This window comes from Hemiscyllium ocellatum, chromosome 2 (genome assembly GCF_020745735.1).
Source record: "Hemiscyllium ocellatum isolate sHemOce1 chromosome 2, sHemOce1.pat.X.cur, whole genome shotgun sequence".
NCBI classification, from domain to species: Eukaryota; Metazoa; Chordata; class Chondrichthyes; order Orectolobiformes; family Hemiscylliidae; genus Hemiscyllium; species Hemiscyllium ocellatum.
This window is the reverse complement of record NC_083402.1, coordinates 3,836,883-3,855,744: the sequence shown is the minus strand read 5'-3', so window position 1 is coordinate 3,855,744 and position 18,862 is coordinate 3,836,883. Positions and strand designations below refer to the sequence as shown.

General features: G+C 39.8%; 1 protein-coding gene across 1 annotated transcript; it reads right to left on the bottom strand.

Annotated features, from left to right (window-relative positions):
• Positions 1-831: 831 nt before the first annotated feature.
• On the bottom strand, positions 832-17,703 carry selenop (selenoprotein P). Its single transcript, XM_060834154.1, has 5 exons — positions 17,594-17,703; positions 9,659-9,870; positions 4,830-5,042; positions 2,835-2,955; positions 832-2,146 (listed from the first exon to the last, which is right to left on the bottom strand). Exons 2-5 carry the CDS (start codon positions 9,850-9,852, stop codon positions 1,877-1,879), a joined length of 798 nt encoding a protein of 265 aa, XP_060690137.1. The 5' UTR covers positions 9,853-9,870; positions 17,594-17,703; the 3' UTR covers positions 832-1,876.
• Between the last annotated feature and the right edge of the window lie 1,159 nt (positions 17,704-18,862).

Here is an 18,862-nt window from a genome sequence, read left to right as displayed (position 1 = left end):
CCTTAAGCAGGAACTGTGGAAATGGAAACAGAATTAATGTCTCAGGATGATGACCTTTCCTCCGAACAGATATGATGAAAGTTCAATGACTTGATATATTAACCCTGTTTCTCTCTTCATAGATGCTGCTGGACCTGTTGATTTTTTTCCAGTATTTTCTGTTTACATTTCAAATTCCAGAATCAGAAACCTAACATTTTAATTTTGTATTATTATTGTTTAAATCTAATTTGAAATGCTAGCTACTGTGTACACAAAGATTAACTAATGGTGCAATTACATCAGAAACTAATTACTTTGTCCTAAACTTTTGTAGTATGTATCTGGTGTCAGGTAATGACTGCAGTGTAAAGCGAACAGAATTGAAACTCCTGAAAGATTCTGTTTTGATCCAGATTCAGGTTAAGCCTGAACTGTAGTTTTGCATTAATAAGGTTAAAAATCACACAACACCAGGTTATAGTCCAACAGGTTTAATTGGAAGCATTAGCTGTCAGAGCAGTGTTCCTGAATCAACCACCTGATGAAGGTGCAGTGCTCCAAAAGCTAGTGCTTCCAAATAAACCTATTGGACTATAACCTGGGGTTGTGTGATTTTTAACTTTGCCCACCCCAGTCCAACACCAGCTCCTCTACCTTATGCATTAATAACATCAGTATAGGAGCAAATTAAAATCTGTCTTGTGTAACCGATTCTTAAATTGACTAAAACTTAATTGCAGAATTGAATCTCAATGTCTAAATCAATATTTCCAGTACAGATTGCCCAGCATAAAATATGACTTTATCATTAATGGATTTCTTCATAAATAGACAAGACTGTGCCAATAGTGATTTTTGAAAACAGAATGTTTATTAAAATACTCTAACATAATAATTCCAGTGCACTACAGACATTCCAGAAAATCTAATTTGTTAACATTTACCATATGGGAATTCAGGTGACTAGGGTAAATGGTTTCCCTGGTAACCATCATGAAATATGGTACTCGCTCTCAAATGATCTTTCATTTCCCTTGAATTAGGGAGTGGAGTAAATCTGAGTTGGAATTGCAACTTGTTTATTTATGACTCCCAACCTCCTGTTTCCACTGGCTATATTTAATTACAAAAAAGGAGGAATTACTTGCTAATTTCTCTTTGAAATGAAAAAATGTTAGAGGAAGACTAAAAGTAGAAGAATCTCTTTATCACAAAATTATTGTAGGAAAAAAATATGATGAGTTGAAAGTACCAATCTGGTTAAAAAGTTGTTGAATATAATGCAGATTAGCTTCTCTACTTCACTTAGCTTCCCTTTGCATTTGCCTTACATCAAATAGCAGCTCCTACAGTATAGTTTGTGCTGCTGTCCTCATAGAGGCAACCACAGTGATTAGGACAACAAGCAACAGTGAGAAGGACTAATCGGTACCTTCTATTGATCAGCTTTGGAGAATGTTTGACAGCAGATCAGCCCTCAAGATAGAAAAGAGGGCTTAGAGTGAACCTTGGAGCTAAAGTTCAACATGGAGTTTCAAAGCTTTATGAAAATAGACAGCAGTTTACATTCCAACTGAAATGTTTACTGCTGCCTATCTTGTCATTCTCAGTTTTTATCTCCTTGTCAAGGTCCTCATTGCCTGTGGCTCACCTGATCTTGGGGTCAGAGAGCAAGGAGCAGGCGTCATTGTCAGGATTCAGTGAGGCTGTCCAGCCGTCCCTGTTCCTGTCATTGTCAGGATGATGACTGTGTCCTGCAGTGTCATGTCACCTCATTATTGGAGGACTTGTCACTGAGCAGCTGACGACAGTATCATCATCATCTGATCCCTGTTAACTCTGACATACCTTCGGGTTTTCACTTGAACCTTCTCTTACAGTTTGATTTGCGCATTCATAGTTGTGGTGAGCCATTATCTGCTGCCAGGTCATGAGTTTCTGATTCTGCATCAACTTGGTCATGCAGATGGTGGAGGTGGTCATGGCTTTGGGGATGTTTATGTGTATTATGCCCTAACTGCGTGGCATCTGTCCTGTTTTTGCGGAGTTGGTCATTTCCATGGACATTGGATTTGCGGTTCTGATGTAAATGATGGTACCTTCTGTAGTGTTTGCTTAAATCACTTGCTGTTATGTTTCTTGCAATACATTCCGGAGAATTATCCTGCAGGTACAAGGAGAGGACGTGTCAAACAATGAAAACACAGGATATATTTCAAAATACCTCAAATGTATACCTTTACATACTTGGATATCTAAAATACAGTTATCCAGTCATTATCACACTGGTGCTTGTAGGATCTTGCTGTATGTAATTGCAACATTACAACACTAACTACCATTTCAAAGTGCTTCATTAACTGAAAAAAATGCATTGGGAAATCTTATGGTTGTGAAAAGTGCAATAAAGTTGGAAGTCCTTGCCTTTTTGACATTGAGCTATACTGATACCATTTATTCTTTCTTGAAATGTGGGTACCACTGAATTAAGTGTCTTTTTGAGCCATTATAGGGGGCTAATTAAGGGTCAAGCAGTAGGCCTAGCCAAGTAAGGATGCAGATTTCTCTCTGTAAAAGGACATTATTAAACTGGATAAGTTTTCACAATTATAACTAATTATAGTTCTGTTGTCAGTAATTGCTAGTTTCATTGTGACCATATCCTAGTGTGTTCAGTCTCTGCTGGGATTTCTATATTTCTCAGTCAGATGACTGTTGTGCTCACTAATCCTCAGTTTATCATTCATCCAACTGTTTAACTCTCTAGTCTGTTCTCAGCGTATCACTGTGCAATGACTCAAAACATTTCCTAACATTTGAATAATATAATAAATTCATGGTTTGGTACTTACTTGAACAGAAAAGCAGTGATTACATATTCTTTGACAATATGTTTTTATAATCGCATGTGCCACATACGGCTGTGTTAGGATGGTAAACGGCAGTTCCAGGTGATAAGTCAGTTGGCCACAGCTGTTAAAAAAAATTTACAGTTTATTAGATTCCTACAGGCAGAAGATTAGAAATAGAGATATTTAAATCTGTTTCTATTAGAGCTGGTAAAAAGAAAACAGTGTATGTCATTTGTGATATTCAACTCAAAGTGATTGCAGAGTGTTGTTGAAAATTAAACATCAACAAAAGCTTAACTAATTTTTTGGTAGTACAGACTTTAAGCGTTGTTAAAAAGAGCATTTTGTCTTACACTCATTAAAATCATGGTACATTGAACAGACTTTGACAAAGGGACATCAATCTATACAGTATGAGAACAGGGTCCTAACTTATCAGTCCATCAGTAGAATGAAGGTACATCAAGTACAAATAATTGTCAAACTTAATTCTCAGACCAGACAGAGAGATTTTGATTGGTCAGGATATTGTCATGGGAATACAGCAGCGATTAATTGCCTCCTTGATGTTTTCTTCCAAAAAGATATGTACAATACATCGCACTACAAGCCCGGCTGATGGGCATCCAGCATAACTCTTAGCATAGTCCAGATTATTTAATAAATGATTCTCAATAGCAGAATAACATCCAATGATGGATATACTTTTGAGGCTTGCAATCTCAGGCTTATGGAGCATGCTGAGAGTGGTTGACAGGATGTGATATTCCATATGGTCTGTGTGTAGGCATTGGGATGCCAATGTAACAAGCACTGAAATTCATATATCACATTACACATTTGTGTGGTTGCTAAATGTCTTTTTAGCTTGATTAATAGATCCTGGTAATAGAGAAAACCCATGGGTTGACTGTATAATAGCAGTTTGTTGTGAAGACACTTCCCTTCACAGGGTAATCTGTAGCAGACTGAACTTCATTCAAGGTCCAAAAGTAGTATGTGGAGCCGTTTCTTGAGTTTTGCAATATACAAGTGATGATTTGATCAGGGCATCCATAATCATGCAGGATAATTTTGAGAAGCTCTATCTCAGCATCAAGCTTGCATGGTGAGCAAATGGCTCGAGCCCTATTCATGAGATTGCTAAAACGATTGATCTTGTACTATGTGAGACTGTAGGAATTCAAATGTACAGACTGATGGTGAACTTGGGCTTTTGGAAGATCATAATTAACCCATTGTCAAACTTCTCTGCTAAGGCACAAGCTAAGGGAGCTCATTAAATTGCTCCATTCTAATGGATGGAGTTTATTAAACTATAAAGAAATTATTTGATGCACATGCAGATTCAATTATCACAAACAATAGGTATGAGCTTCATTGTTCTTTCACTGAAGATGTGCTTCTCATGATAACCAACAACTACCTTAGCAATATTGAATCTAGTGGGGATTTCTCGGCAATGTACATGGTGTCATTGAAACTGAACTCAACTGCATGAGTTAAGTTTGAGTTCGCTGAACAGAGATTTCCACACAGATGGCCATGGTATAGTGGCATAATGCAAATATCAAGAGCTTATTTGTGTTAGTAAATCAGTTAGCAATGTCAAGAGAGCATATAGACATATTATTATTCTCAATATGTAAACCTTGTTTAGTCTTATTTATGTGGTAGTTAAAATTGACAAGTAACTGATCTTGCTGTATCTCCATGCCAACAATCATCCAACCAATCAGCACTCTATTCTCATGTGGTACAAGATGTGTCTGTTTCTTGTTCATAGTTCTGATATATGCAACACTAAAAGCTTCAACTTCTTGTGTCCTTTTAGAAATGTTTAAAAACACAACTCATTCTTTCAAGATGCACTGATGTTATAAACAAGAGACAAAGGTACATGGTGTGGTAGTGAAGCATCAATGCAATTTGCAGAGTATATGCATCCTGAAAAGCTGTTGACTAATCTCAACATTAACCATTAGTGTAACAGACCTGTCATAGATAAGAAAATCATCCTTCTTTCCTTGGAGCAGGTCCCAAACATCAGCTTGATCAACATCCTGTTGATACACGGGAATTTGATTTTCCACCTTTGATTTTAAGAGTTGGTACTTATCACGTGAGGCTTTCCCATGGTGATTTAGCACAATGATGGAGATGTTCACAAATCCATTTTCATGTAGTTTTTGTTGCAGGACCTTCAGACTGAAATGATAAATTAAATTTATAAATCACAAACTGAAGATAGAATGCTAAATGTAACTTAGCTAAGGTATTAATGAATAGAAATGTTTCATTAAGTTATTAATTAATACCGTTAATATTATCTACAAACCAATAACGTAAATACGAGCAATGAAGTAAAAGGCAGGATAACTTTTTTCAAATGTTACTCAGCTTTCTGAAGGAAAACAAGTAAAGCTACGGGTTTCCAAACCTGGAAAGTTGCTAAATTTGCAATCTTGCCTGCAGCATTTAAAAAGCAATAATTTTTGGCAGTGTTGGCAAAGCAGTATTTAATGGTATAAATTACATAAGTTGGTATTAACTTTAAAAAATTTGCTGGACTCTATATTCCATCAGCCTGGCAAGTAGCAAATAAACGAGGTAAAAACAATGACTGCAGATGCTGGAAACCAGATTCTGGATCAGTGGTGCTGGAAGAGCACAGCAGTTCAGGCAGCATCCAACGAGCGACGCTGCTCGTTGGATGCTGCCTGAACTGCTGTGCTCTTCCAGCACCACTGATCCAGAATGTAGCAAATAAAACCTCACTTTCGTGAAAGAAGGGAAAGGAGAAAGGTAGACTATAGTTAGTCAGCCTGACATCTTGTCATGGGGAAAATGAATCAATTAAGGAGGTTATAGCTGAACACATGGAAAAACTTAAGGTAATTAAGAAAAGTCAGAATTGTTTCAATTCATGAAAGGGAAATCATACTTAACTAGTTTACTGGAGTCATCTGAAGGAGTACTGTGAGCTGTGAATAAAAGGGAACCTGTACTTGGATTTCCAGAAGGCAGGAGAAAGTGAGGTCTGCAGATGCTGGAGATCAGAGCTGAAAAATGTGTTGCTGGAAAAGCGCAGCAGGTCAGGCAGCATCCAAAGAGCAGGAGAATCAACATTTCGGGCATAAGCCCTTCTTCAGGAATGCATTTCCAGAAGGCATTTGACAAGGTGCCACATACAAGGATATGAAGAAATTAAGAGATCATTGTGCTTTTATTGGTGGGGGAATAATATGCTAACATGGCTAGAAGATTAGCTGGCAGAAAACTGAGAATATGCTTTAATGGATCTCTGATTGGCAGTTGTGACAAGTGCAGTAGCCTTTTCCAATTATTATCAATGATTTAAATGAGGGGAGTGATGTCATGGCAGCTAAAACTGTAAATGACAAAGATAGGGAGGAACATATGCTGTGAAAAGGACATAGGAGGATGCTGAAGAGGAGTCTTTCAACTCAAAACGTTAGCTATTTTTCTCTGTTCTCAGATGCTTCCAGTTCTCCAGCAGCTTTTATTTTTAACTGAGGAGGATACCTATATAAGTTAAGATTGGAGTGTGTGGGGGGGGGGGGGTTTTAAATTTGCAGATGGAGTATAATGTGGAATGAATGAGTTGTCTTACAAGGACAGGATGGACATGTTGGGCAATATTTTCACTAGAGTTCAGAAGAGTAAGTAGTGATGTGTGTGAGTAACATTGTTTTAAAGTTAAGGGTCACTATTTCAGGTCAGGGATGAGCAGATTCTTGTTTCTCTCAGGGATGATGTGTTCCAGGAATTTTTATCTCAGAAGTAAGTGAAACAGTATTGTTGAATGTTTTTTTAAGACTGAGGTTGATAGATTCTTGTTAGGCAAGGGATTCTTGGATTATTGGGAGTGGATGGCACTGTGGAATTCAAAACACAAACAGATTGGCCATGATCTTTTGAATAGAACAGCAGGTCCAAGGGGCCAAACAGATTACTTTGTTCCTAATTCCTATATTTATGTCATATGTTTTACAGTTTATAGGTTTTTAAAAAGTAAGGGGTGGTCAAAGTTTGGGAGAAGATTTGTAGCTCGGGTGCTCGTTGTTGTGGTTCTGTTCGCCGAGCTGGGAATTTGTGTTGCAGACGTTTTGTCCCCTGTCTAGGTGACATCCTCAGTGCTTGGGAGCCTCCTGTGAAGCGCTTCTGTGATCTTTCCTTCAGCATTTGTAGTGGTTTGTCTCTGCCACTTCCGGTTGTCAGTTTCAGCTGTCCGCTGCAGTGGCTGGTATATTGGGTCCAGGTCGATGTGCTTATTGATTGAATCTGTGGATAAGTGCCATGCCTCTAGGAATTCCCTGGCTGTTCTCTGTTTGGCTTGTCCTATAATAGTAGTGTTGTTCCAGTCGAACTCATGTTGCTTGTCATCTGCGTGTGTGTGGCTACTAAGGATAGCTGGTCATGTCGTTTCGTGGCTAGTTGGTGTTCATGGATGCGGATCGTTAGCTGTCTTCCTGTTTGTCCTTTGTAGTGTTTTGTGCGGTCCTTGCATGGGATTTTGTACACGACATTGGTTTTGCTCAAGCTGGGTATCGGGTCCTTCGTCCTGGTGAGTAGTTGTCTGAGAGTGGCTGTTGGTTTGTGTGCTGTTATGAGTCCTAGTGGTCTCAGCAGTCTGGCTGTCAGTTCAGAAATGCTCTTGATGTATGGTAGTGTGGCCAGTCCTTTGGGTTGTGGCATGTCCTCGTTCCGTTGTCTTTCCCTTAGGCATCAGTTGATGAAATTGCGGGGGTATCGTTTTTGGCGAATACATTGTAGGTGTTCTTCTTCCTCTTTTTGCAGTTCTGGTGTACTGCAGTGTGTTGTGGCCCTTTTGAATAGTGTCTTGATGCAACTTCTTTTGTGTGTGTTGGGGTGGTTGCTTTCGTAGTTCAGGACTTGGTCTGTGTGTGTGTGGCTTTCCTGTATACCTTTGTGGTGAATTCTCCATTAGGTGTTCTCTGTACCATCACGTCTTGGGGGAGTTTGAAACTAGGAGCAATATTCTTAAGGTGAGAAGAGAAAGATTTAAAAAGAACACTAGGGGCAACCTTTTCTAGACAGAGAATGGTTCATGTGTGGAATGAACAGCCAGAGGAAATAGTAGAGGCAGGTACAACATTTAAAAGACATTTGGATAAGTACATGAATAGGTAAGGTTTGGAGGAATATGGGCTATGTACAGGCAAGCGGAACTAGTTTGAATTGGGAACAGTGGACTGAAAGGTCTGTTTTTATACTGTAAGAATATAACTATGAATTTAAAAAAGGTTAGTATGCAGGTCTAGCAAGTAATTAGGAAAGTTTATAGAGTGTTATAACTTATTGCAAGGGGGAATCAAACACAAAAAAGGTGTATTATGCTTCAATTATAAAGCGCATCGGTGAGACAACATCTGGAGTACTGTGCACAGTATTGATCAATTTCTTAAGAGGAAAGATGGATGTGAATGTGTTGCTAGCAGTGCAGAGACATTTTCCAAACTGGAATCACAAAAATAGGTAAAGTTCTTCTAATTTATTGATATAATCAGCAACAAATGTGTTTAATTTATCGCCATTGCCTGAATGAGCAGGTTGTCATCCAAGGTAAGGTTTGGCAAATTAATCTTGTATCCAATGGAAGTTAGATTTAGAAGATGTACTTGAAACATAAAATCCTCAAGGTTCTTAACAGGGTAGATGTGGAGAGAATGTTTCCTGTGTGGTAGAATCTCAAACTGAGGGGTTACAAGTCAAGGGCTTCCATTTAAAACAGATGGTTGTGAGTCTTCGGAAGTCTCTTCCTGAAAAGGTGATGTAAGCAGAGACCTTGAATATTTTTAAGGCAGAGATAAATAGATTTTTGTTAAGAAAAGTGTGAAAGGTTATCGGGAGGTGGGAAGTAGATTGGCTGTTACAAGCAGGTGGCCTGGTGGCTGAGTGGTTTTCACTGCAGCCTCACAGTGCCAGGGGCCTGGGTTCAATTCCAGCTTTGATAACTGCCTGCATGGAGTTTGTACATTCTCCTTGTGTCTGGGTGGATTTCATCTGGGTGCTCTGGTTTCCTCCCACAGTACACAGATGTATAGGCGAGTTGGGTTAGCCGTGGGAAATGCTGGGCTAAAGGGATGGTTCAGGGTTGAATGCTCTTTGGAGGGTTGTTGATCCTATGGGCTGAACAGCCTGCCCCCACATTGTAGGGATTCTACAAAGGTAAGCCATAGTCCTATTGAATGGATTGCAGAACTGGAGCAGAATTAGATTACGTAAATGTCTACAACCTTGAGGTGCGAATAATTATAACAGACTAAGAGAATCATAGAATCCCAACAGTGAAAATCAAAATGAGATCATTCTAGCTGCTTGCCACTAGGGTGCATTGTTTCCCCCATAGGCCATCAGAGACCTTCAATAACACAACTATTTTCATTAAAACTTGGAAAGGAGCATGAAAAGTTTTGGACAGTAAAATGATCCACACAGAGGAGGCATTTTGGCCCATTGTGCTGTGCGAACTGTTTAGAAGAGCTATAGAATTGTATGGTTGAAGGAAAAAAAACTGCTGAGCAAACTCTATTAGTCATGACTTGCCAGATGTTGTTTTAAATCCTAGCAACGGTGCTGGGGGAAAAAAAACGTTCATTTCCAGTTCAACTGAAAGTTTGTTAATGTGTGATTTTGCTGTTCAAACCACTGTGTGTGCCTATCTTCTACTTAATGACCTTGTACATACTGAATAGTCTCTCCAGAAACCTATATACAGTAAAATGATTCCAACTTATTGACGTAACCAGGAACCAATACAATTAACTTATTTTCCTTACCTAGATGCCTGAGACAGACAGAAATGTCAGCTGGCCTGGAGCAATGCAACCACTGTCACTTTGCCCAGAGAATCATTCATTGGTGCCTTCCCTCCTATGGTCCATGCTGGTGGCTTGTTGCAGTGTCCCTGACTCTCTGCCCACCCCACCAGGAGCAGGCAGAGAGTCAGGGCAACACCCAGCCCTTTTTGCATTGATGCTCAGGGCTTCGGCTGAAAGAAAAACATTAAAGTCTTGACTAGATTAAATTTTAACAAGTTCTTTAACTGGATAGTACATATTTTGGACACATCCCATATTTCCAGATCCTCATTTCAGACAACCATCGATCTCCAGTTCACCATAAAGATAATCTTATTTTACAATAAACCACAATTTTATTGGAATATAATTTTATTAATTATGCTTTCATAGAACAGCAATTTGGACAGCATTAAAAGATTCTCAATGCGTTAGGACACTCAACAAACCAAAATCTTACTTAGTGTGGTGATAAAAGTGTTAAAGCAAAATGCTGCGAATATAGAGTTAGCATAAATCTGCCCAGAGGATATTTGATTCCTTTAGGATAATTGAGCATCGCCACCTCATTTCTAAATTCACTGCTTAACAATGACTCAAATCCCATTTGCATTACATGGATTATATGGTCTTTGCTGGTTAATTTGGGATCACATCCTCTGATCCTACCAATTTATATTGAATTTAATTAAGCATCCCGTATTTTGGGAACAGAATGATGTGATTTAATCCAATTCTCCATTGGTCAGAGTTAGAAAAACTAAACTAACATTTCACCAGAACAGAAAAATCATCAGTTATGTTTCTTTTTGGCCCTCCCACAGCCAGAGTGTTTCCAGCATTTTCTGGGTTGATTTCTGCAGCTGGACTGTTTAGTCTAGTGCTTAAACATTTAGTACCACAAGGCCATAAGGCATCGAAGCAGAAGTAGGCCATTCAGCCCATTTGAGTCTGCTCCACCATTCATTCAATGAGATCATGGGTGATCTCATAATACTCAACTACATTTTCCTGTTTTTCCACAGAACCTTTAATTCCTTGTTGATTAAAATTCATCTGTCTCAGCATTGAGTGTACTTTACGACCCAGTTTGGACAGCCCTCTGTGGTAAAGAGTTCCACTGATTCTGTATCCTCTGAGAGAAGAAACCCCTCATCTCTGTCTAAAAGGGTGTGATCCTTATTCTGAGATTGTGCTCTGTGGTTCTAGACTCTCCTGCAAGAGGAAGAAATCTTACCCTTTCCTGTTAAGTCCTCTAAGAGTCTTCTATGTTTTAATAAGATTACCTCTCATTCTTTTATATTCCAAATGTATAAAGGCTCAACTTACTGAACATCTCCTCACAAGGTGGTTCCTCCATTCGGGATCAGCCAAGTGGACTTTCTCTGGACTGCCTGCAATGTCAGTTAAGAGCCCAAAACTGTTCACAATATTCGAGCTGTAGTCTAATTAATATCTTGTGCTTTTATATTCCATTCTCTTTGAAATAAAAGCCAACATTCCACCTGCCCTCCCCATACTGAAGAGTTTGTTTCCATTCTGTACAGCTCTATGATTCTATCACCCTCTGAACCCAGGCACTTACTACTTGTGATTTGTGGATGAAGACTTACAAATCACTAGGTTCTGTAGATTTATGCAATCTTTCTCCATTGAAAAATATTCAGCTGTTTTCTTCCTGTTAAAATATATAAATCTCCCATTTTCCCATCTTATATTTCACCTGCCAATTTTTTGCCCACTCACTAAACTGGTCTATGTCCCTCTGCAGTCTCTGTATCATTCTCACCATTTGCCTCCCCAATTATTTTTGTATCATCCACAAACTTGGTGACAGTAAATTCACCTTTCTCATCCAAGTCATTAATATATATTGTAAATAATTGTGGCCCCAGCAGTGATCCCTGTGGTTCTCATGCAACAAGGGGTACGTCGGCTTCCAAGAGATCAATTGTGTTGGGGGATTCTGTAGTCAGAGGCACAGACAGACGTTTCTGTGGCCAGCAGAGAAAAAGCAGAATGGTGTTGTTTCCCTGGTGCCAGGATCAAGGATGTCTCAGAGAGGGTGCAGAATGTTCTCACGGGGGAGAGGGGCCAACAGGAGGTCATTGTCCGCATTGGAACCAACGACATTGGAAGGGAAGAGGTTGAGACTCTGAAGGGAGATTACAGAGAGTTAGGCAGAAATTTAAAAAGGAGGTCCTCAAGGGTAGTAATATCTGGATTACTCCCAGTGCTACGAGCTAGTGAGGGCAGGAATAGGAGGGTAGAGCAGATGAATGCATGGCCGAGGAGCTGGTGTATGGGAGAAGGATTCACATTTTTGGATCATTGGAATCTCTTTTGGGGTAGAAGTGACCTGTACAAGAAGGACGGATTGATCCTAAATTGGAAGGGGACTAATACACTGGCAGGGAAATTTGTTAGAAGTGCTTGGGAGGATTTAAACTAGTAAGGTGGGGAGGTGGGACCCAGGGAGATAGTGAGGAAAGAGATCGATCTGAGACGGGTACAGCTGAGAACAGAAGTGAGTCAAACAGTCAGGGCAGGCAGGGACAAGGCAGGACAAATAAATTTAACTGCATTTATTTCAATGCAAGGGGCCTAACAGGGAAGGCAGATGAACTCAGGGCATGGTTAGGAACATGGGACTGGGATATCATAGCAATTACAGAAACATGGCTCAGGGATGGGAAGGACTGGAAGCTTAATGTTCCAGGATACAATTGCTACAGGAAGGATAGAAAGGGAGGCAAGAGAGGAGGGGGAGTGGCATTTTTGATAAGGGATAGCATTACAGCTGTGCTGGGGGAGGATATTCCTGGAAATACATCCAGGGAAGTTATTTGGGTGGAACTGAGAGATAAGAAAGGGATGATCACCTTACTGGGATTGTATTATAGACTCCCCCAATAGTCAGAGGGAAATTGAGAAACAAACTTGTAAGGAGATCTCAGCTATCTGTAAGAATAATAGTGGTTAAGTGGTTATGGTAGGGGATTTTAACTTTCCAAACATCGACTGGGACTGCCATAGTGTTAAAGGTTTAGATGGTGAGGAATTTCTTAAGTGTGTACAAGACAATTTTCTGATTCAGTGTGCGGATGTACCTACTAGAGAAGGTGCAAAACTTGACCTACTCTTGGGAAATAAGGTAGGGCAGGTGACTGAGGTGTCAGTGGGGGAGCACTTTGGGGCCAGCGACCATAATTCTATTCATTTTAAAATAGTGGTGGAAAAGGATAGACCAGATCTAAAAGTTGAAGTTCTAAATTGGAGAAAGGCCAATTTTGACGATATTAGGCAAGAACTTTCGAAAGCTGATTGGAGGCAGATGTTCACAGGTAAAGGGACGGCTGGAAAATGGGAGGCCTTCAGAAATGAGATAACAAGAATCCAGGGAAAGTATATTCCTGTCAGGGTGAAAGGGAAGGCTGGTAGGTATAGGGAATGCTGGATGACTAAAGAAATTGAGGATTTGGTTAAGAAAAAGAAGGAAGCATATGTCAGGTACAGACAGGATAGATCGGGTGAATCCTTAGAAGAATATAAAGAAAGTAGGAGTATATTTAAGAGGGAAATCAGGAGGGCAAAACAGGGACATGAGATAGCGTTGGCGGCGAGAGTTAAGGAGATTCCAAAGAGCTTTTACAAATACAATAAAAACAAAAAGGTAACTAGGGAGATAACAGGGCCCCTCAAAAATCAGCAAGGCAGCCTATGTATGGAGCTGCAGGAGATGGGAGAGATACTAAATGAGTATTTCGCATCAATGTTTACTGTGAAAAAGGACGTGAAAGATATAGAATGTAGGGAAATAGATGGTGACATCTTAAAAAATGTCCATATTACAGAAGAGGAAGTGCTGGATGTCTTGAAATGCATAAGAGTGGATAAAGCCCCAGGACCTGATCAGGTGTACCTGAGGGAAGCTAGAGAAGTGATTGCTGGGCCTCTTGCTGAGATACTTGTATTATCGATAGTACCTGGTGAGGTGCCGGAAGACTGGAGGTTGGCTATCGTGGTGCCACTATTTAAGAAAATGGTAAGGACAAGCCAGGGAACTATGGACCAGTAAGCCTGACCTCGGTGGTGGGCAAGTTGTTGGAGGGAATCTTGAGGGACATGATGTACATGTATTTGGAAAGGCAAGGACTGATTAGGGATAGTCAACATGGCTTTGTGCGTGGGAAATCATGTTTCACAAACTTGATTGAGTTTTTTGAAGGAGTAACAAAGAGGATTGATGAAGGCAGAGCAGTAGGTGTGATCTATATGGACTTCAGTAAGGCGTTCAACAAGTTTCCCCATGGGAGACTGATTAGCAAGGTTAGATCTCATGGAATACAGGGAGAACTAGCCATTTGGATACAGAACTGGCTCAAAGGTAGAAGACAGAGGGTGGTGGTGGAGGGTTGTTTTTCAGACTGGAGGCCTGTGACCACTGGAGTGCCACAAGGATCGGTGCTGGGTCCTCTACTTTTTGTCATTTATATAAAAGATTTGGATGTGAGCATAAGAGGTACAGTTAGTAAGTTTGTAGATGATACCGAAATTGGAGGGGGTATAGTGGACAGCGAAGAGGGTTACCTCAGATTACAACAGGATCTTGACCAGATGGGCCAATGGGCTGAGAAGTGGCAGATGGAGTTTAATTCAGATAAATGTGAGGTGCTACATTTTAGGAAAATAAATCTTAGCAGGACTTATACACTTAATGGTAAGGTCCTAGGGAGTGTTGCTGAACAAAGAGACCTTGGAGTGCAGGTTCATAGCTCCTTGAAAGTGGAGTCACAGATAGTTAAGATAGTGAAGAAGGTGTTTGGTATGCTTTCCTTTATTGGTCAGAGTATTGAGTACAGGAGTTGGGAGGTCATGTTGTGGCTGTACAGGATTTTGGTTAGGCCACTGTTGGAATATTGGATGCAATTCTGGTCTCCTTCCTATTGGAAAGATGTTGTGAAACTTGAAAGGGTTCAGAAAAGATTTCCAAGGATGTTGCCAGGGTTGGAGAATCTGAGCTACAGGGAGAGGCTGAACAGGCTGGGGCTGTTTTCCCTGGAGTGTCGGAGGCTGAGGGGTGACCTTATAGATGTTTACAAAATTATGAGGGGCATGGGTAGGATAAATATCCTGGGGCCGGGGAGTCCAGAACTAGAGAGCATAGGTTTCCGGTGAGAGGGGAAAGATATAAAAGAGACCTAAGGGGCAACTTTTCCATGCAGAGGGTGGTACGTGTGTGGAATGAGCTGCTAGAGGATGTGGTGGAGGCTGGTACAATTGCAACATTTAAGAGGCATTTGTAAGGGTATATGAATAGGAAGGGTTTGGAGTGATATGGCCGGGTGCTGGCAGGTGGGACTAGATTGGGTTGAGATATCTGGTCGGCATGTATGGGTTGTACCGAAGGGTCTATTTCCATGCTATACATCTCAATGACTCCACTAATTATAGGTTTCCATCCTGATAATAGCCCCATTATACCAACTGTCTGTCTCTATTAGTTAGCCAACCCTCTATCCATGCTAATAATTAACCCCGATACTTATTAAGTTGCCTAAGGAGGAGCACTTCATCAAACACCTTCTGAAAATCCAAATTCACTGCTTTCCCCTTTATCTATCTGGCTTGTTACCTCCTCAAAGAATTTTAATCAATTTCTCAGGCATGATTTCCCCTTCATGGACCCATGTTGTCTCTGCTTGGTCATAGTCTGTATTTCCAACTGCTCTGCTATTACATCCTTTAGAATAGACCCTAACATTGGTCCAATAATAGACATTAAGCTAACAGGTTTATAGTTCCATTTTTTGTCTTCTTCCATTTTTAATGAAAGGTGTTATGTTGGCATATTTTCAATCCTCTGGAGATTTTCCAGAATTTAAGGATTTCTGGAAGATTATTCCCAGTAATCCAATATCCCTGCAGCTATTTCCTTTAATATCCAATTTTATATTGGTCTTGATATTAGTTATCTTCAAAGTTTATTGTCTTCCTTTTTTGATACCTTATGGTGGTTTTAAAAACATTCCCAATGCTCTGGGCTCCCGGACTGCATGATTATTTTTGTTCAGTTTGATGCCACCCTTAACTTTCCTGGTTAACCATGGTTTCCTTATTCCCCTTCCTAGAATCCTTCTTCCTCACTGGGATATATCTTTGCTGCGAGCTATGAACTATTTTCTTAAAAGTCTACCATTGTTCCTTAATCATCTTTGCTGCTAAACTCCTTCCTCAGTCCATTCCAGCCAGTTGTCATCATCCCTTTGTAATGAGCTTCATTTAGGTTTAGCACAGTAGTTTCCCAGGTTCCTCCTCTCAAAGTGGATGTTAAATTTTACCACATTATGTACACCGTTTTCAAGGGGATCTTTTACTCTGAAATAATTTATTAAATCTGCCTCATTTTTGATCTACAGATCAAAAATATCCTGATCCCTGGTTGGTTCCACAACACTTTATCCCAAATCCTTACAACTGATTCTTCCCCATGGCTTCCCTGCCAGTCTGACTCTCCTCGTCTACAATTATGATTAATATACTGTGTTACACACCCTCTTCATCTCTCGGTATATTCCCTGTCTCTCCGGACAGTTCCTGTTAGTGGGCCGACAGACCACACCTGCCAATTCTTTTTATATTTTTAGCTCCATCCAGATGGAGCTTGCGTCTTCGGATTCAAGATCAGTTTTTGCTTTCGGACATATCCCATCCTGCACTAACAAAACTACTCCACCTTTCCTTTCTGTCCGTCCTTTCAAAAAGTCACATACCCCATAACATTTAATTCCCAGCTTTGAAATCTCTGTAGCAACCCCTCCATAATGGCTATAACATGATACCCATTAACCTGTATTTGTGCATTCAATTCATTTATTCTGTTCTGAATAAAAGTACAGATTTACTAATTTTGTCATTTTACTATTTTTGCCCCTTTGATCCGATTTACTGCTTTTTTTTAACGTTTGAATATTCCGTCCCAGTCCCCACTCCCACCCCTCCCCGCCTCTAATTCGCTGAAAGCTCTCTCGGCAGACCTTGTTCGGTCATGGGTAGAGATATTTTGTGTTGGTGAAACATCTAATTCAGATAATGGAGCTATATTTATAGTTTGAAACTGACAGTGGATGGATTTCCAATAAGCTTCATTTAGATCTTCAGATAGCTAGAGTTGAAATAGAAGTCCACATAACACGGTGAATTGTTTTCACCAGCACAGGGGATTCTCGATGGATGTGGCATGTTCTGTTTTATTTAAATTACTAATTATTTTATTCTAACTATTGCCACCAAGCAAGCCAGATTCGCACAGATTTGGTGTGTGAAAGTTGCTAGAATTCGGTGCAATTCTGGTGTTGGCAGATGCATTTGTAAAGCACTAACAACGCCTGTTAATTCTGCAACAGCTTATATTCATATCTATTGCACAGATTCTAATGCAGTCAGATTAAAAATAATTCCTACAAATACTAAAATGCAACCTAACTCTACAAAAGTTTCAAGGATTTTTGAAAAGGGTCCTAAAGACGAGGGTTCTGAAATTAATGCAGTAGTAACTGGGCAAGTAATTAACATAATTATTCGCTGGGTTCAAATATACATTCCATTCACAAAAACCTAAACGTGTAACTCCAACCAATGGCTTGTTCGGGTCGGACTTTTCACCATAAACTGCGTGACTCAATCCCACATATCCACTGAGTAAATTAAACGACATAGCTGATTAAGAAAAAAACCGATCATTTTTAGTTGTTTGCTTCATTAAACTTGACACGTTTTAAATCAAAAGTACGCTGACAAAATAAGGAAAAAGTATCAATCTATCTTGCATTGTTAATTGCTATTTACTTATTTTAATATTTTAATGCAACATATCCGTTAACTTGATTAAAAAAGTACAACATTATGCCTTACGTGTTGTATTGGTTTTCCTGTTTAGTTCTGAATCTTGCTCCGATTAGTCTTGTATACTGGGTGGCCAGCTGTTCCTGGCTATTTATATTCCTGTTGTTTGTCTGTTTGTAGTCACAAGATTTGGCTCAAAGTTCACAACTGTCAGCCACATTGTAAAAACAAAGTCAGCAACAATGTTCCCAGTTCCCCATTTCTTGTCTTTTTTTTTAAAAAGCTATTGTTTCACTTTATGAAAAAGGCAACAGTCAGATACTTATTCAGATATTTCCTCATGGTGTTGCCATCATTTTCAGGAAGTTAAAGTATTTCAAGGACCTGCTGTAGAACGTAGAATATTCGAAAATAAACAATTTGTTTAAAATTAACTGCTTCCAGAAGTTTTTGTTTCATTCCCATGGGAGATTTCACAAAATTCTCCACCATCACAAAAGGTTAACAAAAAAATCTGAGCAACAAAGTAGTCTGTGAAATTTGGTGAAAATATCAGGGTCTTAATTTGGAAGTGACAAATTTTGGATAATTGCTTTCCTTCTACAGGTCAAAGCTCCTTTTAATGATTAATTCCTAGTTAATCTCGAAAGAGATAAATTCTATTTTTAAGTCAATCTAAGCAGAAATATCCCAGACTGTTTCTGCTCACCTGTTTCACAGGTTATATACTAGCACAACAATAACGTTCATTCACCTGGCACCTTTCACATGATTAAACATCCAAGGCTTTCCTCAGTGAGTGAGTGTTAATAATCAAACCACGATGATGGACCATAGAAAGTGGTATTAGGTCATATAACCAACATCCTGATGAAAGAACATGGAGCACAGAACATTACAGCGTAGTACAGGCCCTTCAGCCCTCGATGTTGCACCGACCTGTGAAATTAATCTGATGCCCATCTAACCTACACCATTCCATTAGTATCCATATTAGATTAGATTAGATTCCCTACAAATTGGAAACAGGCCCTTCAGCCCAACCAGTCCACACCGACCCTCTGAAGAGTAACCCACCCAGACCCATTTCCCTCTGACTAATGCACCTAACACAATGGACAATTTAATATGGCCAATTCACCCAACCTGCACATCTTTGGACTGTGGGAGAAATATGTCTAATGCCCATTTAAATGCCCTTAATGTCAACAAGTCTGCTACTGTTGCAGACAGACGGTTCCACGTCACTACTACTCTCTGAATAAAGAAACTATCCCTGATACCTGTCCTAAATCTGTCACCCCTCAATTTAAAGCTATATCCCCTCATGTAGCCCTC